Source organism: Ranitomeya variabilis, chromosome 3 (assembly GCF_051348905.1).
Source record: "Ranitomeya variabilis isolate aRanVar5 chromosome 3, aRanVar5.hap1, whole genome shotgun sequence".
In the NCBI taxonomy this organism is placed as follows: domain Eukaryota; kingdom Metazoa; phylum Chordata; class Amphibia; order Anura; family Dendrobatidae; genus Ranitomeya; species Ranitomeya variabilis.
In genome coordinates this window covers 168,555,309-168,581,022 of record NC_135234.1, presented here as the reverse complement: position 1 = coordinate 168,581,022, position 25,714 = coordinate 168,555,309, and the positions used below count along the sequence as shown (strand labels likewise).

General features: G+C 43.7%; 1 protein-coding gene across 2 annotated transcripts in view; it reads right to left on the bottom strand.

Moving 5' to 3' along the window:
• The window catches only part of NME7 (NME/NM23 family member 7), a 339,877-nt gene that overhangs the window by 166,467 nt on the left and 147,696 nt on the right, over nt 1-25,714 (bottom strand). For both annotated transcript variants that reach the window (XM_077294850.1, XM_077294851.1), the window contains exon 6: nt 8,736-8,943. In XM_077294850.1, the coding sequence (XP_077150965.1) occupies nt 8,736-8,943 (208 nt within the window). The remainder of the gene's footprint in view (nt 1-8,735; nt 8,944-25,714) is intronic.

Below are 25,714 nucleotides of genomic sequence, written 5' to 3'. Positions count from 1 at the left end.
CAGGTGACCTGACTTTTTTCAAGAACATGGGTCCACACTCTGGAGTATACAGAAGTGGATACATGGACGAGAATTTGTGAAATATTCTCATTACTTGTTCCATAAAAATTACCCTACTGGGGCCCACTAAGCAGAAAACATAAATTATTTTTTTTTAAAAAAAAACAAAACCTTATAATTGTAAGATGTGTGGTAGGTCTCAAAATAGGGGGAGATACAAAGGCTTGGTTGGCGCAATAGTACCAGTAATCAACTCCTCCTACTGGGCTTCTTATAAACCCAGAATCTTTTTGGGGGATACTTTTGGGTGGGAGAGGCAGGAACGGGGAAAAGAAAATGGTGCTCTGCAAGTCTTTGGACATCCTCAGAATTGAAGGCTTCCACCTGTGCCATCGAGTCAAATATGTGACACTCAACAATATTCTCCTAGAACTGGAGGAAAGTGAGAGCTCATTGGGATTTTTTTTGTGCCGGCCGGCGTTCCCATCTCTGACCCTCACAGTTGTATCCACTTGCGGTGTGGTCAGCATGTACATGTCCTTCCACTTCACTGCAAGAAGTTGGTCGTTTGCAACTGAGAATGTCGCCCCCTTTTCCAAACGTCTGAACACCAACTGTGACGGAAATCCCACTTAGTTTTCACTGACTGCCCCACAGGTCCCTGTATTTGCAGCGTGGAGTGATTCGTATAGGGGATGCTCGTGTACCCTTGATGAAGAAAGGATGTCATTAGCTCCCAATTTTACCTGGGAAGCCTATTGTCTGGGGGCAGTTTGAGAGGCTAATTTGGCGGTATCTACCTTTATATATTGATACCGAGCCCCGACCTATTCAAGCGCGCTTTGAAAACCGATCTCTTCATACAAGCCTACCATATCAACTACTCAGTAAACTAACTTTGCCCTGTTCCCGCCTTCCAAATATTACTCTGAATCTGCACCCTACTATTCATCTGTCTCCACACCCTCCATGCACATGATAACTGCACTTGATACTTGACTATTGCACTTAAACACACGGGCTGATGACCGGATCATGCAGCTTTGTATGAAAATCCCTATTTATTATAATTGCCAGACCTGAAATAACAAGCACTTTTCACCTATTGTGTCCCCCCATTTCCTTGTAGATTGTAAGCTTGTGAGCAGGGACCTCACTCCTAATGTCACTGTTTAAATTGTCTTATCTTGTACCAAATTTATTGTTTGTACATATCCCTGCTTAATTGTAAAGTGCTGCGGAATTGTAAATAAAAATTATTATTATTAATTATTATTATATATTAGGAAAGTAGATGTCTACCCTGATGTGTTCTTGCACATTTTGTACAGTTTTGACACTTGTGTTTGCCTTGTTTGGAGGAGATAAATTGGCAGAATGACAGACGGCCCTTGTAACTCATAAAAGATTCATCGACTGTCACATTTGGTGTCTGGGGTATAGGAATTTAGAAATGAATTGTCACTAAAATGGAGGAATCTCATTAGGGCTTCATAAAAGAACTCGGGACATGACAGCTGCAAATACAGGGGTGCTGTGGACAGATTTTGTTGCCCAGTAGGAGCGGAGTGTGGGTTTCTTTTTATTCTAATGCCATGTTCAGGGACATTTGTGGGGATCCAGGAACAGAAATGAAAGGCAGTGGATTTTTGGGAAATTAATTGTCGGCATATAAATTGGTTTTGTGGGCAATCAATTGCAGGGCTTCTCAGGTAACAAAAATTTAGAAAAAAATCAAAGGGGGTAAAATTGGTTACATCAATTTTATTCCAGGGGCTTCTAAAAAAGAGGGAATTTGAGGGGAAAATGAACTGTCATGATACCACAGCAATGGGGGGATTGTGGTACTTGGTCCTACCTCTGAAGCTTCAGCAGTGATGACCGACTCCGTTACCATAGGACTGTGGGTTCCCGTGGAGGAAGAGGAGTCTTCACTCACTGAAAATTGCCTGCGCTCTCAGAGCAATACAGGCAGTACCCTTGCTCCATACACTCTGCAGGCCATTGCTTTATTTTATATGCCTGCCTATCAAAAAAACTAAACCAACTCTAACACTACTGGACCTAAATTAATCTAATACTAGTATTTTATAGATTTTTTTATACTTTTTTAAAAAAAACTGTACACCTAGCTCTAAAAAGCCTAAACCTAATAAGCCTAACCGCAAAAAATGAAGAAAAAAAAAATCTATATTAAAAAAAATGTAATCTGACAGGGAGGGGATGACACAGGGGTAAAATCAATGAGGTTTAGGAGATCTACAGATGCGGGGGTAGAAATGTGGTTTTTTTTGTTTTTTTTCACCTTTTCTTCACTAAAAGGTCAGCACTTGGATGCAGGGCATCACTCTTCTCTCCCAGAACAATTACAGGGACAGAAAAGAGGCACAGCCTAAGTGCTGACGTATTTACTAATATTGGGGGCTTTTGATCACTATAATAGGGTCTATCATAGTATCAAAAAACATCAGCCAATAAGAAAATTCCAAGCGGTTGCAGGGTGCAGATCTTGTCAGGCACACTGCGCATGCGCTCACCATTTTCTTTCTGCAGAAGAAGGACGGGGCTAGAGGATCACGGATCAGGTACCTAAGGTACTATGGGGGGATCGGAGAACCCATTTCACTTACCGTATATACTCGAGTATAAGCCGAGATTTTCAGCCCAAATTTTTGGGCTGAAAGTGCCCCTCTCGGCTTATACTCGAGTCACGGTCGGCGGGTGAGGGGGGAGAGGGCGCCGAGGCATACTTACCTAGTCCCGGCGATCCTGACGCTCCCCCTGCCCGTCCCACGGTCTCCGGGTGCCGCAGCTCTTCCCCTGTTCAGCGGTCACGTGGGACCGCTCATTAGAGAAATGAATATGGACTCCACTCCCATAGGGGCGGAGCCGCATAATTCATTTCTCTAATCAGCGGTGCCGGTGACCGCTGACAGAGGAAGAGGCTGCGGCACCGAAGACCAGCTGTCCGGGGGAAGGAGTGGGACGCCGGGAGCAGGTAAGTATTACATAGTCACCTGTCCTCGTTCCACACACCGGGCGCCGCTCTGTCTTCCCGGCGTCTCTCCGCACTGACTGTGCAGGTCAGAGGGCGCGATGACGCATATAGTGTGCGCGCCGCCCTCTGCCTGATCAGTCAGTGCAGAGAGACGCCGGGACGGGACGCTGAGGAGCTGCAAGCAAGACAGGTGAGTATGTGTTTTATTATTTTTATTGCAGCAGCAGCACAGCTATGGGGCAATAATGGACGGTGCAGAGCACTATATGGCACAGCTATGGGGCAATAATGGTGCAGAACACTGTATGGCACAGCTATGGGGCAATAATGGTGCAGAGCACTATATGGCACAGCTATGGGGCAATAATGGACGGTGCAGAGCACTATATGGCACAGCTATGGGGCAATAATGGTGCAGAGCACTGTATGGCACAGCTATGGGGCAATAATGGTGCAGAGCACTATATGGCACAGGTATGGGGCAATAATGGACGGTGCAGAGCACTATATGGCACAGCTATGGGGCAATAATGGTGCAGAGCACTGTATGGCACAGCTATGGGGCAATAATAGATGGTGCAGAGCACTATATGGCACAGCTATGGTGCAATAATGGACGGTGCAGAGCACTATATGGCACAGCTATGGGGCAATAATGGTGCAGAGCACTGTATGGCACAGCTATGGGGCAATAATGGTGCAGAGCACTATATGGCACAGCTATGGGGCAATAATGGTGCAGAGCACTATATGGCACAGCTATGGGGCAATAATGAACGGTGCAGAGCACTATATGGCACAGCTATGGGGCAATAATGAACGGTGCAGAGCACTATATGGCACAGCTATGGGGCAATAATGGTGCAGAGCACTATATGGCACAGCTATGGGGCAATAATGAACGGTGCAGAGCACTATATGGCACAGCTATGGGGCAATTATGAACGGTGCAGAGCACTATATGGCGTAGCTATGGGGCAATAATGAACGGTGCAGAGCACTATATGGCACAGCTATGGGGCAATAATGAACGGTGCAGAGCACTATATGGCACAGCTATGGGGCAATAATGAACGGAGCAGAGCACTATATGGCACAGCTATGGGGCAATAATGGTGCAGAGCACTATATGGCACAGCTATGGGGCAATAATGAACGGTGCAGAGCACTATATGGCACAGCTATGGGGCAATTATGAACGGTGCAGAGCACTATATGGCGCAGCTATGGGGCAATAATGAACGGTGCAGAGCACTATATGGCACAGCTATGGGGCAATAATGAACGGTGCAGAGCACTATATGGCACAGCTATGGGGCAATTATGAACGGTGCAGAGCACTATATGGCACAGCTATGGGGCCATAATGAACGGTATGGAGCATCTATTTTTATTTTTGAAATTCACCGGTAGCTGCTGCATTTTCCACCCTAGGCTTATACTCGAGTCAATAAGTTTTCCCAGTTTTTGTGGCAAAATTAGGGGGGTCGGCTTATACTCGGGTCGGCTTATACTCGAGTATATACGGTATATGTTAGATCATATTAGAGAAGAGATAAATCAATTTTAAATCTGAATTATTATTTTTTTTTTATTATGCAATCGCCGTTATTCAGCGAATAACACCGATCAGAGGACAGTAAAAACCAGCACTGATCATGTTCTCCAGGGTCTCAGCAACCCCTGGGAGATTTTCCAACGCTGGGGGGACACTATATGCTTATTTCTCAGCGCCTTTAGAAAAAAACGGCATTGATGAATAAGGCCCCTTAACTGCCGCAGTTAAAAGGCGTATCGGCAGTCAATAAGGGGTTAAGGGGAAAAAATCTAATGGGGGTGATTCTTTAAAAGGAACCTGTCACCCCCAAAATCGAAGTAGAGCTAAGCCCACCGGCATCAGGGGCTTATCTACAGCATTCTGTAATGCTGTAGATAAGCCCCTGATGTAACCTGAAAGATGAGAAAAAGAGGTTAGATTATACTCACCTGGGCGGGCGGTCCGATCCGATGGGCATCGCGGTCCGGTCCGGGGCCTCCCATCTTCTTATGATGACGTCCTCTTCTTGTCTTCATGCTGCGGCTCCGGCGCAGGCGTACTCTGTCTGCCCTGTTGAGGGCAGAGCAAAGTACTGCAGTGCGCAGGAGCCGGAAAAGGTCAGAGAGGCCCAGCACCTGTGCACTGCAGTACTTTGCTTTGTCCTCAACAGGGCAGACAGAGTACGCCTGCGCCGGAGCCGCAGCATGAAGACAAGAAGAGGACGTCATCGTAAGAAGATGGGAGGCCCCAGACCGGACCGTGACGCCCATTGGACCGGACCGCAGCGGGACCGCCCCTGGGTAAGTATAATCTAACCTCTTTTTCTCATCTTTCAGGTTACATCGAGGGCACAAATACAAAAAAAGTAATAAATGCAAATATATAAAAGTTAATTAAGTACAATACAAATATCAGAAGTAGAAACAACTATTAAAAACACCCCATAAAACCCCCCAAAAAGGAAAAAGGCAGTGTGGTCATTGGTCAATTACACCATGGAAAGACAATAATAAATAAAGAGATATTAAATTAATCCAAAAACAAATAGGCAAAGTTCTTACAAATCCGGTGTGTGGCTATTATTTCAGTTACGGCAGGTCATAACAGCCAAAGGGTGATGTACTAATGATGCTCATCATGAAGGGCCTGAAAGATGGCGAGACTGCAGTTGTCAGCAAAAGTGGCATTATGTGTTCAATTTGGAGAAACCACTTGTTATATTACTTGTCTTGAGGTACATAAATAATTGTCATTTGGTTTTAACAGTAGAAAGTTTGGAGGTCTAGCTAATAAAGCTCATTTGAAAATCAGAGTTGAGTACTTTTGATTGCAACTATACACAACATCCAGCTAGGTTTCTGCTGAACCTTTTTTTTGTAAAGTTCTTAATAATAGTCAAAGCGATTTGAAAAACTCCAACGTCGTACAGAACAATTTAATTCTCTAGGGCACGCACTTTTGCTTTTAGAAAGAAATATAAAACAGGTATGAAAGCATCATTTTCTAAAATATCAAGGCTTCTTATCATCAAAGGCAAGATTACAATGGCAGATAACATCTCTATCCACAGCTGATAACACAGGATCCACCATTTATATTAGGTGATGTCACTGCGGACCCGGCTTCCCTTCACAATGACCTTAGCACACGCGCATGGCCACACAAAACCCATTCATACCAATAATAAAAAGACAATTCAAATTGTTGGAATAAAATGGCCATGAAGTTTATTTTGGATTGCATTAAGACTCAATAACATAATAAATCAATAAATTACTCAGATAAAATTGTCCAAACACCAATACATCAATCCACCCATAGAATGGGAGATTATCCCACACATAAACCATCACGACAGTAGGAATAATAAATAAAGGGAGCGAGGGTGCGATCTTCTTTTCTTCATATATCCAGCGGAATGGGGAAAGAACCACCAAGCAGGGCTTTTGATACTTTAAAAAAGACCGCCAAAATAATATTCCACCAATAGCAAACAGTTAAAAAGGCGCCAATATAGCCAGTCAGAACAGGTCTGAACTGCTCCTGAGGTAATCAGAGCTGACTCACTGACCTTTGTTTGACCTTTCATAAAGAAAAACAGCTAAAGTAAAAAAAAAAACATAGAATAACATGAAGGCTGTTCAGGGTTTATGTAACCTTGAGACCCCCACCTTATTTTCTTATGTATTTGGGGGGGGCTAGCATTAGACACTTCACTAGAAAAAATAGGGTCAGACTCTGTTCACTGTGGCTAACGTACTTGTGAATTACCTGAAACAACAAGAATTTAGAGTCTAAAAAAACCCTAAAGGTCAGTTTGAAAATTTCAAGATTTCTATTTTTTGTTTGTGAAATTGGAAAAAAAAGCTAGACAAAAAACAAACATTGCAAACCCCTCCCCACCCAAAAAAAAAAAAAACACTTGACACAAAAAAACCTGATAAACAATAGATCATTTCCTGAAGATAGCTTACAAGTAATGTACATCAAGGATCCTACCACAATGGCCGAAATCCAGAGAACTCCAATGCCAGCCATTTAACCCCCTAAAGCATAGAAATCTGGTGTATTAACTAGTCTAAAAAAATAATAATAATTCTACTTTATTATGTAAAAAACAAACCAAAGATTGCCACATCTGTATGAACCAGATTGAACCCATCCAGTGTACGCTGTCAGAAGAAATGCTATTTGGTTGATCCTGAATTAAAAAATATATATCATAGAATAAAAAAATAATCAAAATGTCATATGTACCCCACCAATGCTCAATATATTGAGCATTTGAGTGTGGTGACTTAACAAACAAAAAAAAGTAAAAGAAAAAGTAGTGAAACATAAAACAGTTAGATTGTTTTTGCTTTGCTATAACCGTAGTGACCAACAGCTAAAGGAGTTTTCTGGTCACAGACCATAGGGTAGGTGGTCATCATGAGATCGGTGGGGAGCCAACAGCCAGCACCCCCACTGATCAGCTGTTATTCGCTCTGACAGCCGCCGGGTGTAGAGACTTGCCAAAGAATCTGACATTGTTCTGCAGCACACGTCAGCATCTGCTGCACACTGAATGGAGTCACAGGAGCCACGACGTACTGACTACTGGTATATGTCACTCTCTTGTTCTTGCTTTCTTGTCTATGTCTACTTCACTATGGCAATGTTTATGATGTTTCTTACATCCATTTATATATACAATTGGCTATTTGTATGGGAGTTTCTCCTCCATCACTATGTTATTTAGTCATTACACCCACTACTAATGTCTATGCAGTGGTTTCCTTACATTTTGTCGTTTGCTTTCCTTCCATCGTTCATGTGTTTTTATTGTTTCCTATATTTTAATACTATGACTTAATAAAATTATATTTTTATATACTTTTTTGATTTGGTTTATTCACTGCTTTTGAGTAGGTATACAGGTTTTGTTTTCGTGAATATCCATACTAATGTTACATTGAATGGAGCTGCACCTTGCTGCCTCGAATAAAGTGTTCACAACCTACAGCCAATGGAGCAAGTAAGAGATGAGGGTATTGGACCACTGCCGATTAGATCCTGATGACGTATCTTATGGATAGGTTATCAATATTCTCATACTGGACAACCCATTTGCATATGTCTTTTGTAAGGTGAAGATTTAAAAAAAATAAATAAAAAATTCCTTACCATGAATGTCAAAACTGGCTGAAGCGTTAAAGGGAACCTGTCAGCTGTTTTGGCCGCTATAAGATGCGGCCATCATCTTTCAGGGCTTGTCTACAGCATTCTATAATAAAAATATTATAGTCACCTGGGGGGCGGTCCGGTTCGATGAGTGTCGCAGTTCCGAGTCCGGCGCCTCCCCTCTCCTTTGCTCTGCCCTCAACAGGGCAGATTAGTGCGCTTGTGCAGGAGCGCGATTCCGGGGACCATGAAGCAAGCAGGAGGGCGGCGTCACAAGAAGAGGGGAGGCGCCGGACCCAGACCTGCGACACCCATCGGACCAGACTGCCCCCTGGGTGAGTATAATAAAACTTATTTTTCTTATCTTGCAGGTCAGATCGATGGCTTATCTATGGCATTATAGAATGTTGTAGATAAGCCCTAAAAGGCGGTGGCCACATCTTATAGCGGCCAAAACTTAGGACAGGTTCCCTTTAAGGTGATACATATATTTATAAGCAAAATACAGTACTTGGCACCTTGATGAAAAGCACTTACTCTGGCAGCTGAAGCGACGGAGTCAGAACCATGAGCGGCATTTTTCGTTCCATCGGTGCCAAACCTGGCTCGGATGCTTTGCGGGGATTCACTTCGGGCTACACTACAGTTTGTTGGACCTAGTAATTTTCTCCAAGCAGAAACAGCATCATCTCCAATTACTTCCATTGCTACTATCGGTCCACTTGTCATGAAATGGATAAGGTCACTGAAAAATAAAGGGAGTTTTAGAATTACATTTAAAAAAATATATATTTAAAAGAAAAAGATAAATGCCAGGAAGCTGAAAGTTTGCAAATGTTTTACAAAAATAAACAAGATGGAAGGATCATGGAACGATGAAAGAAGAATTACACACTTTACTGCAGTAAGGCACAGAAATCATGCTCAATACACCTCGCTACATTGTATTGGCCATTACTCCTACTTACAAAGCGGCATTGTGTTAGTGGGGATTCAGAGCAGGGGTCCCCATATGAGATCCGGCCACCACCTTTCAGCCCTCATATAAAGCATACTATAATGCTGTGTATATGCCCCCGACACAGCCTGCAACAAAACAAAAACACCTCTTATTATACTCACCTGCGGGGCGGTCCGGTCCAATGGGTGTCGCTAGTCCTGGTCCGGTGCCTCCCTTCTTCTTTCGATGTCGTCCTTCATGTGGATGATGAGTGCTACATCATCCACAGTCTCCCCAGAATCACGCTCGTCCAAAGGCGTACTGACTAGGGCAGAGTAAAGTACTGCAGTGTGCATGCACTGGGGCGCTTTGATCTTTCCCAGCGCCTGCGCACTGCAGTACTTTGCTCTGCCTTGGTCAGGACAGAGAAGTACGCCTGCACAGGAGCATGATGCCAGGCAGACTGTGTGGATGATGTAGCACTCATCATCCATATGAAGGATGACATCGAAAGAAGAAGGAGGCACTAAACCAGGACCAGCCACACCTATCGTACCTGACCGCCCCCCAGGTGAGTATAATAAAATGTGTTTTTCTTTTGTTGCAGGCCGGGTAGATACATAACATATTAGTACGCTTTATATGAGGGCTGAAAGGTGGTGGCAACATATGGGGCAAATGTGGTGACAGGTTCCCTTTAAGAACTTTATACATTTCTAGAAGACATTTCACTAAGTTGATTATGTAGTGGGAGGCTTTTAGTGCTTACTACTAGTGATGAGCGTTATCGGAGAATGCTCAGGTCCTAATCGAGTAGGCATGCTCGAAAAACAATGCTCGAATTGCCGTGGCTGCATGTCTAGCAGCTGTTTGATAGCCGCATCACACGCAGGGATTTCCCCATTTTTTCAAGCGGCCCGAAAATACTCGATTAGGACACAAGCGTGCTCGGATTACACCTTATCTGGGTACACTCCCTCATCACTACTTACTACCCTTCCACAATGTAGAGGATTCTGTAAACAAGTCATTCTACTACTAGTTTTCTACTTGCTACAGCACACAAAGAACCTTTCTTTATGGATGTAGGCGTCTATTTATGGTATCTCCTCTCAGATATCTACAATGCATGATCAAGTTTCCTCACTGAAAACGTAACTTAAATCATTCACTCATTTAACCAAAAACAGAGAGTAAAATTACATAGATATATGTTTAGAATTAGAATGCATGAATCATTGGAAATTAACATGTGCAAGCACTTTTAAATAACTCAACATGCAATGTTAATTCAATAATTATCTTGTCTGCATACAGTATATACTTGAGTATAAGCCGACATAAGTATAAGCCGATGTACCTAATTTTGCCATGGAAAATTGAGTAAGCTTATTGACTCCAGTATAAGCTGGGTATGCACTGTCCCCTCATCCCTGTTCTGCTATGCGAGGCTCCCCACCGTCTCTGTCCTGCTATGCATGGCTCCCCCGTCCTGGCATGCATGGCTCCCCCCGTCCCATCGTTGTATGCATGGCTCCCCACGTCCCATCGTTGTATGCATGGCTCCCCCAGTCGCATCGTTGTATGCATGGCTCCCCCCTGTCCCATAGTTGTATGCATGGCTCCCCCCGTCTCATAGTTCTATGCATGGCTCCCCCCTGTCCCATAGTTGTATGCATGGCTCCCCCTGTCCCATCGTTGTATGCATGGCTCTCCCCCATCCCATCATTGTTTGCATGGCTCCCCCCTGTCCCATCGTTGGATGCATGGCTCCCCCAGTCCCATCGTTGTATGCATGGCTCCCCGAGTCCCATCGCTGTATGCATGGCTCTCCCCATCCCATCATTGTTTGCATGGCTCCCCCCTGTCCCATCGTTGTATGCATGGCTCTCCCCCATCCCATCATTGTTTGCATGGCTCCCCCCTGTCCCATCGTTGGATGCATGGCTCCCCCAGTCCCATCGTTGTATGCATGGCTCCCCGAGTCCCATCGCTGTATGCATGGCTCTCCCCATCCCATCATTGTTTGCATGGCTCCCCCCTGTCCCATCGTTGTATGCATGGCTCCCCCCATCCCATCGCTGGATGCATGGCTCCCCCAGTCCCATCGTTGTATGCATGGCTCCCCGAGTCCCATCGTTGTATGCATGGCTCTCCCCTGTCCCATCGTTGTATGCATGGCTCTCCCCCGTCCCATCGTTGTATGCATGGCTCCCCCCAGTCCCATCGCTGTATGCATGGCTCCCCCAGTCCCATCGTTGTATGCATGGCTCCCCCTGTTCCATCGTTGTATGCATGACTCCCCTGATCCTGTCATTTATGCATGGCTCCCCCTCGTTCCTTTGTTGTCTGCGTGGCTCCCTCCAGTTCCGATATGCATGCTTCCTATTACAAAAAAAACAAACATCATACTCACCCTCCAGCGTGCCGTCGTAGCATTTCGTTCTGGCTATGGAGTGGAGAGGCGTGTATATTCATTACCTTAATGAGCAGTGCCACGTGACTGCTCAGCACAGGAAGAGCTTCAGGCGCCAGGACCAACAAGATGCTGTGAGGGCACGCTGGAGGGTGAGTAAGATGTCTTCTTGAAGCTGGGGGCTGCAGCTTCAGCTGTCACTGGGCGCTAACAGCTGCACAGTTACAGCCACATCCGCCAGCTCCTGCTACTCCCCCTCCTTCGCCAGCTTTATGTATACTCATGTATAAGCCGAGGGGGGCGTTTTCAGTACAAGAAAATGTGCTGAAACACTCAGCTTATACACGAGTATACACGGATTATACACTGTATGCACAATTAGGCAATTTGTATTTTCGCTCATTAGTTTTATTATTGAACAACTACATTGTTGTCGGTCAACCCAAAAGGTTAATAAATTTGTATACGTAAGAAAGTGTGAGGTTTTGCCTTTCTTAGGAGAATATCTGTGTGCAGAATTATAGGGAAACATTTAGTTCGTGGAATTATTAGGCATCTTAATAGAAAAAAAGAAAATTTTTCCATACAATAGCTTATTTTCATCTGTTATAGTGACAACAATAACCAAACAACTCAAAATGTACAAAATACATGTCTGAAATTTACAAAAATTAGGTTTTTTTTATTTGAAAAGGGCGTCAGTCCAGTGTTGAAACACGTTGGATAATAAAAAAGCTTTATTTCATACCATCAAGTATTCTTCATTTCTCCAAGTGCAGCCCAGGTACTGTGATCTTGCCACTAAAGTGAGTTTCTTAATCTCTTGATGATCAACTTTTTGGCCACCACCAACCACAGCCTTCCAGAAACTGTTCAGATATGTGCAGTGTTTTCCTTCACTTTAAATCTTCAGTTTAAGAAGAGCCCACAAGTTCTCAATAGGGTTAAGATAATAGAGCGGAAGAGGCCATGTCATTATTTTTTCATATTTAAGACCTTTATTGGCAGCCAAGAAAAGGAGGGCTTATTTGTAGGCGATGGAGCATTGTCATCCATAAAAATCATGGTTTTCTTGTCAGATGTAGATGAAAGAAAGTGTACTTTAAAAACTGGCAGTAGGTTTAGGAGGTGATTTTAAGTTACTCTTCAACCCAAACAGATTTAACTAGCTTATCTTTAATAATACCAGTACATAGCAGCACCCCACCTCCACCTTGCTGGTGACAGAGTCAAACTGGAGGTCTGTGCCCATTACTGATCCATCCATCTGGTCCGTCAAGACTCATTCACATCTCATCAGTCCATAAACCTTTGAAAAATCTGTCTTCAAATATCGTATATAATCGTGTATAAGCCGAGTTTTGCAGCACATTTTTTTGTGCTGAAAATGCCCCCCCTGGGCTTATACACGTGTCATTGTCCCAGAAGACGGCAGGGGACGGGAAGCGGAAGAGTAGCGGGTCACAGGAGTCAGGAGCCAGCGGATGCGGCTAGAGCCTGTGCCTGGTGCTAAAGTGAAATGAATATTCACTGCACTGGAAATGAATATTAATTTCTCTTATAGCACACACAGTTACATCCACAGCTGCTGGCTTCCAGCAGCTGCCGGGCTATCATGGGTGCCCACTCATTAAGGTAATGAATATTCACCTCTTTCCACGCCCATAGGAGTGGAGAGAGGTGAATATTCATTCCTTTAATGAGCGGGAACACATGATCGCTCGGCCGCTTGAGGGAGAGCAGGGAAGGTAAGCAGGATGTTTTGGGTTTTTTTTAGTTACAGCCACAGCCGCCGGCTTGCAACAGCTGCCTGGCTATCACGGGTGCCAGCTCATTAAGGTTATGAATATTCACCTCGCTCCATTCCCATAGACAAGGATGGGAATAAGGAGCCATGCAGACAAGGATGGGAATAAGGAGCCATGCAGACAATGATGGGGATGAGGAGCCATGCATACCAGGATAGGGATGAGGGGAAAATGCATATCCAGCTTATAATCAAGTAAATATGTTTTCCCATTTTTTGTGGCAAAATTAGGTGGCTTGGCTTATTCTCGGGTCGGATTATACACAAGTATATATGGTAATTCTTGGTTCAGTCTTGATATTTCAACTTCTGTGTCTTGTTGTAATTAGGGTGGTGGAACCACAGTGCCGTGGCCCGAGTGAAACCTGGTGGGACGTAACTAGGTGAGCTCCAGACTCTTCACTAAAGCCCCTAATGGTGGGGTTAGGCTTGGCGCCCAATGGACACCAGCTGTAAGGGTATGTGCACACGTCCGGATTTCTTGCAGAAATTTCCTGAAGAAAACCGGAAATTTTCTGCAAGAAATCCGCATTTTTTTTTTGCATTTTTTTTCTGTTTTTTTCGCGGTTTTTTTAGCATTCTGCAAGCGTAATTAGCTTGCAGAATGCTAAAGTTTTCCAAGCGATCTGTAGCATCGCTTGGAAAACTGACTGAGAAGTTGGTCACACTTGTCAAACATACTGTTTGACAAGTGTGACCAACTTGTTACTATAGATGCTGCTTATGCAGCATCTATAGTAAAAGATAGAATGTTTAAAAATAATTAAAAAAAATAAAAAAATGGTTATACTCACCCAGACGATCTCCTCAGCGGCGTCCGTTCCTATAGATGCCGGTGTGGTTCAGGACCTGTGATGACGTCGCGGCTTGTGATTGGTCGCGTGAGTCACATGAGCGGTCACGCGATCAATCACAAGACAGCGACGTCATCACAGGTCCTGAACACACCATCTATAGGAACCGAAGAGAGAGCATGCACCGGAGAGGCGGGAACACTTCGGCGGCCATCAGAGGGTGAGTATAGGACTATTTTTTATTTTAATTCTTTTTTTTGACCAATTATATGGTGCCCAGTCCGTGGAGGAGAGTCTCAACCGCACATAATCTGCTTACTTCCCGCATGGTGGGCATAGCCCCATGCGGGAAGTAAGCAGATCAATGGACTCCTAGGTGTGCGGAATCCCCGCAATCTGCATTTTTAATGAACATGTTGCTTTTTTTTCCGCGATGGCGATTTTTTAGTGGAAAAAAATCGCAACATTTGCACAAAAAATGCGGAATACCCTCTAAATAATAGGAGGCATATGTAAGCGTTTTTTTCGCGTTTTTATCACGTTTTTATAGCGAAAAAACGCGAAAAAAACGCGAAAAATCCTGAACGTGTGCACATGGCCACACTCCAAGACAGACTTCGAACACACAGCAGCTGTCCGCCAAGGGACAGGTAGCTGGAATGGCCCAGTAGGAGAATACAGCTAATACAGGCAGGTACAGCAGGAACACAGGAACCACAGATGCAGATGATTTGGGCTGATATACAGACTGGTACAGCAGCTGCAGAAGGGTCCGGCTATTATAAAAAGTGGCATGGCAGGTGCAGGCAGGTCCAGCTGATATACAGACTGGCACAGCAAACACAGACGGGTCGGGCTGACATACAGACTGACAAGGCAGGTTCTGGCACGGAGGTTAGGGATGGACAGACACTAGTGGAACTAGTGGGAACGAACATGACAGGAACCTGAGAACAAGCAATTGTGTAGGAATCTAACTGGCTGGGGACTTTAGGATGGATAGCAAGGTCCCTTTAAGGAGGATGGAGTGCGCGCACGCCCTAAGAACAGTGCCCACGGATTTGCACGCAATGCGCAGACACCGAGTAGGAAGGTGGAAGAGCGTGACAGGAGCCACGGCGAGTGAGCCGTGTCCCTGCCAGATGAGAGGAGCAGTCCGCATAGACACCAGTGCTACACTTGCTCACTGGTTGTCAGGTTTCATCCCTTCTTACATTGGCCATGTCCCTGAGCACTAAACACCTTATACTTCTGGGCCACCAAGGAGGTTGCAGTTCTGGAATATGACAACACTGGAGGATAATGGGTTCCTGATCACTTCATATTGAGTCTTCTGAAATCTTGAGCAGTTAATGGGAGTCTTTTCTATAATGTGTGTCTTATTTTTCACATGTTTTTGCAACACTGTTGACTGTTTTCAACCAAACTTTTGATGATTCAATGATCATACACCAATAATTTAGAAATTTCCAAAAAGTGCCGCATCCTTGTGTAACACTTTATTATTATTATTATCATTATTTATTGTTACAGCGCCATTTATTCCATGGCGCTTTACATGTGAGGAGGGGTATACATAATAAAAACAAGTACAATAATCTTAAACAATACAAGTCATAACTGGTACAGGAGAAGAGAGGACCCTGCCCGCGAGGGCTCACAATCTACAAGGGATGGGTGAGAATACAGTAGGTGAGGATAGAGCTGGTCATGCAGCGGTTTGGTTGATCGGTGGATACTGCAGGTTGTAGGCTTGTCGGAAGAGGTGGGTCTTCAGGCTCTTTTTGAAGGTTTCGATGGTAGGCGAGAGTCTGATGTGTTGTGGTAGAGGGTTCCAGAGTAGGGGTGATACGCAAGAGAAATGCGCCACGCAGGCGCAGTCAGCTGGGCTGCATATGAGGAAAGACCGGCAGCGCTCACTGCGCCTGCACCAGGCAGGGGAAAAGAGCGCAGGCGCCGGCTATTTTGAAAACAGTGGTGAGGAGGAGGCGGCGCCAAGAAGATGTGAGTGACAGCTGTGTGCTGTCTGAAGCAGGGGGGAGACGCCAGCCTACTTGACTGAAGACCAGGTATTTCAGACAAATTATAAAACTGATTATTTCTCTAGTTACAGCACCCAGAACTAAAAGATCCACCTTGTCAGAATGCAGCATTACTGCTTAACAAGGTGGCTCTTTTAGTTTGAAACGACTGGGGGGGGGGGGGGGATGGGTGACAGGTTCCCTTTAAGTTTCAGAAATCTAGCAGAGAAGAAGGATGAAATGGTGGACAGGCATTGAGGGATTCTGGTTAGTAGGGAGGTGATATCTGGTCCAGAGATGTAGATCTGTGTGTCATCAGCATAGAGGTGATACTGGAAGCCATGAGATTCTATGAGCTGTCCCAGGACAAAGGTGTAAATGGAGAAGAGCAGGGGCCCAAGGACTGAACCTTGTGGGACTCCGACAGATAGGGGGCGAGGTGAGGAGGTGGTGTGCGAGTGGGAGACGCTGAATGTCCAGTCTGTTAGGTATGATGAGATCCAGGATAGGGCCAAGTCTGTGATGCCAAGGGATGAGAGGGTCTGTAATAATAGGGAATGGTCCACTGTGTCAAAGGAAGCCAACAGGTCGAGGAGGAGGAGGACAGAGTAGTGTCGCTTGCTCTTGGCGGTTAAGAGGTCATTGGTGACCTTAGTTAGGGCAGTTTCAGTGGAGTGGTGTGACCGGAAGCCAGATTGTAAAAACGTCTGATTTTTCAAAGTCAGATAATCTTTGTTTTGGCTCATTTTGCCTGAGGAACAAGCTTACTAAGGGTATGTGCCCACGATCCTGAATAATAGCGTTTTGGATGCAGCTTACCTGCACTGTGTCCAAAAGGCTGTGTTCTGCATTAGAAGTACAGTGGATGGGATTTACAGAAATCCCATGCCCACTGTGCTTTTAGTTGACGCTGCGTAAACTCACCAGTGGCGCGGGTTTAGGAGCATGTTAATTTCTGTTGCACAGACACTTGTCTCCGCAACAGAAACTTCCACAGCAGAATATATTGGATGCGGTAAATCCGCATGGTTCATTGAACACATACAGATTTATCTGCGTGATTAGAATGCAGCGACAATACACTGCATTCAAAATGCTGCTACTTCCTGATCATGGGCACGTAGTCTAATAATTCTGCTCGCATTGATAAAGGGGGTTGTATCTTTGGGCTACAGACTCCCTCATTACACAAAATACACATCACCTGATCTGCTTCATCCTGTAAGTTTATACAGCTTGTAGTTGGAAAATCTGCATGAAAATGGTGATGTGTTCAAAATACTGACTTGCCTAGTAATTGTGAAAGCAGAGTAAAGTGAATATAAAAAATATATATACCCTACAGTAACTGATTATATCACTGTTAATTTATTACATTAAAAAGGCATGTGGAAAAATACCATGTACAATTGTAATCAACATTAATAACAATATTTTCAGCTTTTTGCACAAAAAACAAACTGGAACAATTTATATAATTCAATGCAACTAATATAAAAAGGGATTTATCCAAATTTGACCCAAAATGCCCCTTTTAATGACTCCGGCAGTACTTTACTACTTAGCACCTTAGTACTTAGTAGAGCACCTTTGGCTGTTATGACATGCTGCAAATGAACACTGGAGTTCGTGCTGTCACTTTACGGCACTGCTGCGTGAGAATTTTTCCATGCAACAGTGCCGCAAGTGACAGTGACCTCTGACGGTGAAATGATACCTTCCGTCATTGTATCACCGGAGGCTCCTGGAGAGTGATCACATCTCACGATGTGACAGCTCTACACGGGTGATTGCCGTGGGACACTCGTTATTAAATGGATTACGTCAGAACAGGGAGTATACTGGTGGTTTATTATTATTTTTTTATTTTTACAGGTGATCAAGGGCGTCGGGGATTAGCTGTATGGTGAGTATGTACTGTATATGTGTGGTTTTTTTTTTTTTTTTTTTTTACACGAACACAGTAGCCGGATGATCATCGGCTAGCTGTCACTGTAGCAGGCATAGCCCGATGGGACTAGTAGTCCCATCGGACAATGCCTGCCTACACACAGACACACAGCCCCACAGATACCCGCATACACACAGACACCCGTACACACACATACACGCACACCCCCATCCAAAAATGCTACGGAAAAGCATCAAAATCCGCAACATGTGCACATAGCCTTAGTCTTGCCTCCAACTCCACCAGAAAACACCAGGACCCTCTAAGTAACAAACCTGGCCCACCCCACAATGTTGATTTGGGGGCAAAATTTATACCAAACATTTTGGTTTTGGATGCCTCAAATTTGTTGGGATTCAAAACGATGATGTCGGAGGAGAGAAGGATCCAACATGTTCAAATTCAGACTTCCAGTCTTTTTGTTCTTGAAGATAAAAGCTACCACCAGACAAGTCTGGCATCAGCTGTCTCACACAGAACACAGGAGCGCTCGGCCACCTTTATATATGTGAATCAAAGTAAAGAGTTGCAGGCCAAACATACACTGGGCTGTGGGGATGGTCGTTAGGGCTGCTGGTACACACAAAAAAAGAGACAAAGTTATCCTTCACAAGATGGTGACCACCTTCAAAGAACATTAAGCAGGGAGTCAACTTGAGATCACATAACAGGTGGGGAACAAATATCAGTTGAAGGGTGTGTAGTCTATTAATATCCATGACATTCAAATGCAATATAATGCTTTCCTACTGAAAAGCCTCTTGCCATTGATACATCCATTGTGTGCAAAGAACGAGAGTTCAGTCGCTCTTTCTTTACAATACAGGTTACCAAGATCAGTTGTCCATTGTCCCACTACTGTAAGATCAAGTAGAAAAAAAAATCCTGCTTTCTCTGCTAAAGGCCCAAACAACATATTTAAATAGATACCGACATCTTAGATGTCTTGAAACTGACAGGTTTCCCCTCTTTGCCCGTGGTATCAGATGTGATTGGACAGCACAAGCCATACACACTAGTTCACCATCAGTCTAAAGATGCTTCTGCCGATCATCCAGTGGTCTCGGCCCACCCTCCCATACGAAGACATGTTCGCGCACCCAAATGCTCCTGTGTTCGCTATGAGAAAGCTATGAGAAAGCTGCCGACTATTTGGCCGGTTGCTTATCTCAGAGAGAACAATGCGATCGGCAGTCTGAAACAGGACGTGCGCAATCGTTCTGCTGACATACGTGTAATGTTTATGGGGGCCCTTAAAGAGCAACCATCATATTAATTTGTATTTAATAAATAAATCAATAGTAGACATGAAAGTAAGCAAATTTGTAATCCAGATTATCAAAGAAATTAGCTTTTTTCTTTTACAAAATTTTATCAAAATTTTCAATTTGGAGGTAAAATCTGTATTCAGTGACAGACTTTCCCATTACTGAGATAAGAGATGGCACTTATGCTAATAAGATTTATGTAGATGGTGGAGCTCTCCCTGTAGCTCATCCATCCTTCCGTGTATATAGAATTGTATCTGCAGCATCTGCCATCTCCTATCTCAGTAATCTATAGGAGTAATGTAGGAATGGTCTACAACACTGAATCTAAACATGCATAACACAGACCCCAAGGGGACTTTCCACGGCGGCTATGCTGGACGTACTGTGATAGCGCAGAAGAAACCAGTAAGGGTATATTCCCACAGTCAGTATTAGGTAGCGCTTTGGACACAGCACATGTCCGCTCTTTCCAAAGCGCTGCTGGCTTTGGAATGCAGGTGATTCCTCATGTTTTCATGGAACCGTGCGGAATCACCGCGTCCAATACAGTAGATTGGACTGGTGATATTTATCTTGCGGAGACTGAGAGTCTCTGCAACATAAATAGACATGCTGTGGCCTGGAAAGATGCGCCACATGTCTGTCTCCGCAGGGAAGCCAGAGGCATCCCTGCATGCATAGTGGAGATAGAATTTCCTGAAATCCCATCCACTATGCTATAACATCTGGCTGCTGCGGGTTGGACGTTGCGGATGTACGCAGCGTTTACTGACCGTGGGAACATACCCTAATGGCTAATGCTAGAGCTGCAATTACCCTGCACTTGGACCAGAGGTGGTTGGAAGGAGCAGAGAGAGGTTGGAGGCCATGCTGGAGGAGCAAATAGGTCTGTGCACCAGAAAGCTGCAGCAAGGGCATGACAAAACAAAAAAGGCCGAAACTGTCAAAAGGAAGCAGAGTACTGAAGCTAGAACCATGTTGCTACCACAAAACAGTGCAAAATTCTGCACAATGAGATCTGACTGTGGGGATACAGGCCTTACAGATAGAGTTGATGCTTGAATGACCCACTCTCAATGGTAGCCCCCAAGTTTATGGTTTGTATATTACAGAGTTTGTATACTATGGTGTCTAGTTTTGGGGCCTGCATACTGTAGGGTCCAGGGTGTGGGTCTTTTTGCTGCTGGAGGTCAGGAAGTCAGGTCATAGCGCTGATCCATCACACCATGGGCACCAATAGCACAGGCCCCACTGACTTATAAGAGTTGGGGCCTGTACAGCATCGAGGTGACCACCACTTTGACAGGAAAAACAGTGCAGAGCACTGTGCAATTCACTCTTGGATAATTATTATAATTGATTGTTTCATAGAGGTCCGCAGCTTGAACAGTCACTCACTAGGGTTACCTGGCGAGAAACCCTGTCTACAACACAACAAATAAGTTAAGCATCAGTGAAGCAAAGTTGCCATTAGCTCACCTTTGCTGTGGTTTTGAGCTGTACTTTCCCCTCTTGAAGTCAGACATGACAACAGAGACATCATGTAATAGTATCGGGGAGGCCGGCAACTTTCTTTAACAATAGCTAATCGCCAGGAGTTTCAGCTAACAAAATGGAGGAGATCAGCAGATCTAATTATTTTGGCGACGCGGTTGCCTGCATTTTTCACAAGCGATATTGCATAGATACTGATGGATGCATTCATGAACAGGGTCTTATACTTGTCACAAGGTGTACAATACAATTTAAGAAACCTACTTTTTTCTTGGTTGTGATGGTAATGCTGGGAGGCGATTGCACGCCATTACCATCAGGTCTGAATTGATCCTTTTAGCATGGCATTTAGTAGATGGCACTTTACACTAACCTACGTCAGAGTTTGCCACATGAATAATTAGTCGGACAAAGGAATCCTCATGTGGGAATGTTACATATTTGTCAATGCTTTAAATGACAACTTTAGCTCTGAGGACAAAGAGCGTATTGTCACCTCTCACTATGAATAAAGGTCTATGTCACACTGAGCCCCGATGTCCTCTTTAGCTTAATAAATGTAACTTTGTAAATCTGTCAGCATACCTTGTGCCTCGTTTAACAGAATTACTATTCAACAGAAACTGTGCCTTCAAACTCCAGTTCCAGGCTTTTTAATTATTTACCACAATGACATTGAACAGAACAGAATGTCTGCTAGAGGGCACTGACACCGACTGACATACGTAGCGAGCTATACCATAATTATGGCGTGTACAGAAGGCACTACAGCATGGATTGTGCTGACATATCGCTGACTTCTGCCCTCGGAGGCATGGTGAGGAACATCGTCAACCTAATCTATGACATTATTAGTATTATCCATTTATTCATAAACCAGATCCTGCGAACTGTGATAAGAGAGGCGTACATGGCTTCAAGTCTAGTGTTAGGTTGCAGGAGGCCTTCCTACATGTGAACGGAGCGTACATCGTGCAGGATAACTGGGCCATTATTTCTCAATGAATATGGTGTATCCATTATAGGCATTTATAGCATCTCACCTTCCGTGATGGAGGTCCTGGAACCCCTCTTAAATGATTCACCCAACCATTGAAAGATGCTTTCCCCCCCATCTGCTATAATGGACAGGTTGCACCCACCTTTCATCAATGGCAGCTACAGAAACAATTGAGTAAGAAGCAATCATCGCATGTGCCTCGATGACCAGAATTACTACTTGACTATTATTCTACAAAGGCTTCACTTCTTCAGTATAATAATGGGGAACGGACTCCGTCTGAATTAGTAAAAGGTGGATGCTGGACTCTTTTCTCCCGATAGGTGGGGGGGACTCAAAGATGAGAACTTGTACCTGTCATGCATTTCAGGCCCACCAACTCATTTTTCTTGATTAATTTTAAATTAGTTTTCCTACAACCAAAAAACCCAAGAGGGTATTGTCTTTTGCAGCAATACTACTGCAAAAAATGAACATAGTACAGAACAATGTAAAAATGACAATGCTACACACATGTTTAGACTTTTGTTATTTCTTTTACCACTTCAGTGTTTGGAAACCGTGAAGCGGTTTGAAGAAGTTGCATGTTGCTTCTTCGGGCAACTTCTGCTAGGAAGCCGCTCACCACTAAAGACACTACTGGTGGAACTGCTGCAAAAAACTATAGCAACGCTGCCAGGGAAGCCGCGTCAGGAAAAAGTCTGCCAGCGTCTTCACCTAGAAAAGCTTGGTGGCTCTGCCTCCAGAAAAACAGACATCCTGTGCACATACCCCAAGAATTAAATGTACATACTGTGTCTTTTTCAGGAGAATTATGCCTATAAATGCGCTGCAAAACAGCAGCATAAAGTGAACCTAATGCACAGCAATGTAAAAAAGACATTGCTGTGCGCACATTCAATTTTCTGTTACTTCTTTTAAGCACTTCAGGGTCCGGAAACTTGGAAGTTGTTCACTATAGTTTAAATTACAGAAAAGAGTCGCGCTTGGCTGCTGGTTTTGTCGGCATTTTTGTGGTGTGTTTTCTCTATAATTTAACCTATAACAAGCGAGCAGCTTACTTCTTATAATTGGTTCATGGTTTCTGAACACTAAAGTGGTTAAAATAATTAACAAAAGACAGAATGTGCACATGCAAATGTTATTTTCATATTACTGTGCATTATGTTCATTATTTGCAACATTGTTTCTGCCTGGAATCCACCTGAAAAAGTCATTGTGTTTGCATACCCTTAACGTATGTTCACATGTGTTTTTTTCATGGTTTGGAGCTGGTCCATTCCAAAAACCACCAGAAAAAGCTCAAAAGAATTTTTTTCTTTATTTCTATGGAAAAACAAAGTGACTTGCTATACAGTTTGTGCATCCGTTCAGGCTTGTGAAAAACTTTTACCCACTTCAGGTTTCGAAAAATGCCATGCAGTTAAAAGAAGTGATCGGAGCATCCTTCAGGCATTTTCTGGTAAAAAGACACTCCATACTTTACAATATAACTCAATGAGAAGACCAGAAAACCTGTCTGGGTGATGATCAACAGATTAAAAAAAAAAAAATGACAGCAAACCTCTCTACCACAAAAATGGTAAAAAGATGTCCCCACCCCCAAAAAAAGAAACACAAGAAAAAGCCAACAAAAAAAAAGAAAATAAAAGAAATTCCCCAAAAACTGTGTAATAAGCTGCTTTTCGCCAACGTCTCTCGAATCGGTTTGCATTTGAAAAGCTCAGCAGTTTCACCCTCCCGGAAAAAATGACATCACCAAAGTACCTTATATGTAAGGGAGTCTTTATGCAATTTTGCATTAAAGGATAACATTTTGCAAAAAGTGCATAATATTTCATGTTTGTGGCAAAAGACGAACTTAAGCTAAGGCTGACTTAAGATGAATTCAAGTTCTGGATGTGCTGATTCTAAAGCTTATACAGTCAATAAGTTAAAATAAATATAAATAATATATTTCTACAATTAGACGCCAGTAAAGATTAGCATCAGGGAGCAGATAAATGACCTGATTAGGGGCTCAACGGTCCCTCATCACACTACTTTATAGAAGAGAAAAAAAACATAAAAGTGACAATCACAGAACATATATATAGGGTACAGGAAGAGGTGATAACATGGTTACTCCTGGTTCTCCTGGTTACTAGTGGGGGGCAGTAGGAGAGACAACACTAACGGGATGAATCCTTGAAATTTCCCACTCCAATCCTTGTCACACAGAACCACAAAGTAAAACATTTTACGACGTTTCCAGACCTAGAATACGTACTACTACCAAGATAATATACAAAAAGATGTCCAAAAGCATATCTATGCTAGTAGGAGGGTTCCTTCACCGTGAAGAGAAATCCCCGAAAGCATGGAAGGGGTGTGTGCATTAACACTAACCCAATAAATAGGTACAAGATACCTTTAACACACCACTCAGAAAGGGAAGGTAAGAAGATATAACATTTTATTAAAGTACAATTAATACAAATACTATATATATATATATATACTAGCTGTACTACCCGGCTTCGCCCGGGTTAATGACTGCTGTTAGCAAAATAGAATGTGTTAACAAAAATTTATTCTGCACACAAAAACCACAAAACAAATAGATAGAAATGTAATTATTAAAAGGCAAAAACTAAGCTAATAGAAGCATTTCACAACATATATTAGCTTTGTTATACTGAGAATGTCTTTGTTGCCTATATTAACCAATCAGAGCTCAGGTTAATTAACTGTAGCAAAATAGAAGCTGAGCTGTGATTGGTTGCTATTGGCAGCCTGATAAATCCCCAGCCAACAGGAAGCCCTCCCCCCTGGCAGTATATATTAGCTCACACATACACATAATAGACAGGTCATGTGACTGACAGCTGCCGTATTTCCTATATGGTACATTTGTTGCTCTTGTAGTTTGCTTATTAATCAGATTTTTATTTTTGAAGGACAATACCAGACTTGTGTGTGTTTTAGGGCGAGTTTTATGTGTCAAGTTGTGTGTGTTGAGTTGCGTGTGGCGACATGCATGTAGCGACTTTTGTGAGATGAGTTTTGTGTGGCGACATGCGTGTAGCAACATTTTGTGTGTTGAGTTGCATGTGACAGGTTAGTGTAGCAAGTTGTGTGCAGCAAGATTTGTGCATGGCGAGTTTTGCGCGTGGCGAGTTTTATGTGTGGTGCATTTTGAGTATGTGCAAGTTTTGTGTGAGGCAACTTTTGCATGTGGTGCAACTTTTGTACATGTGGCAATTTTTCTGTGTGTGCAAGTTTTGCATGAGGTGAGTTTTCCATGAGGTGAGTTTTGCACGTGTGGCGAGTTTTGCGTGAGCCTAGTTTTGCATATGGCGAGTTTTGCATGTAGCGAGTTTTGAGTGGTGACTTTTGTGTTTCGACTTTTATGTGGCGAGGTTGGTGTGTGTGTGTGGTGAAATGTGTGCTGAGGGTGGTATATGTGTTCAAGCACGTGGTAGTGTGTGGCGCATTTTGTGTTTGTGTTCATATCCCCGTGTGTGGTGAGTATCCCATGTCGGGGCCCCACCTTAGCAACTGTACGGTATATACTCTTTGTCGCCATCGCTCTCATTCTTTAAGTCCTCATTGTTCACATCTGGCAGCTGTCAATTTTCCTCCAACACTTTTCCCTTCACTTTTTCCCCATTATGTAGATAGGAGCAAAATTGTTTGGTGAATTGGAACGCGCGGGGTTAAAATTTCACCTCACAACATAGCCTATGACGCTCTCGGGGTCCAGACGTGTGACTGTGCAAAATTTTGTGGCTGTAGCTGCGACGGTACAGATGCCAATCCCGGACATACACACATACATAC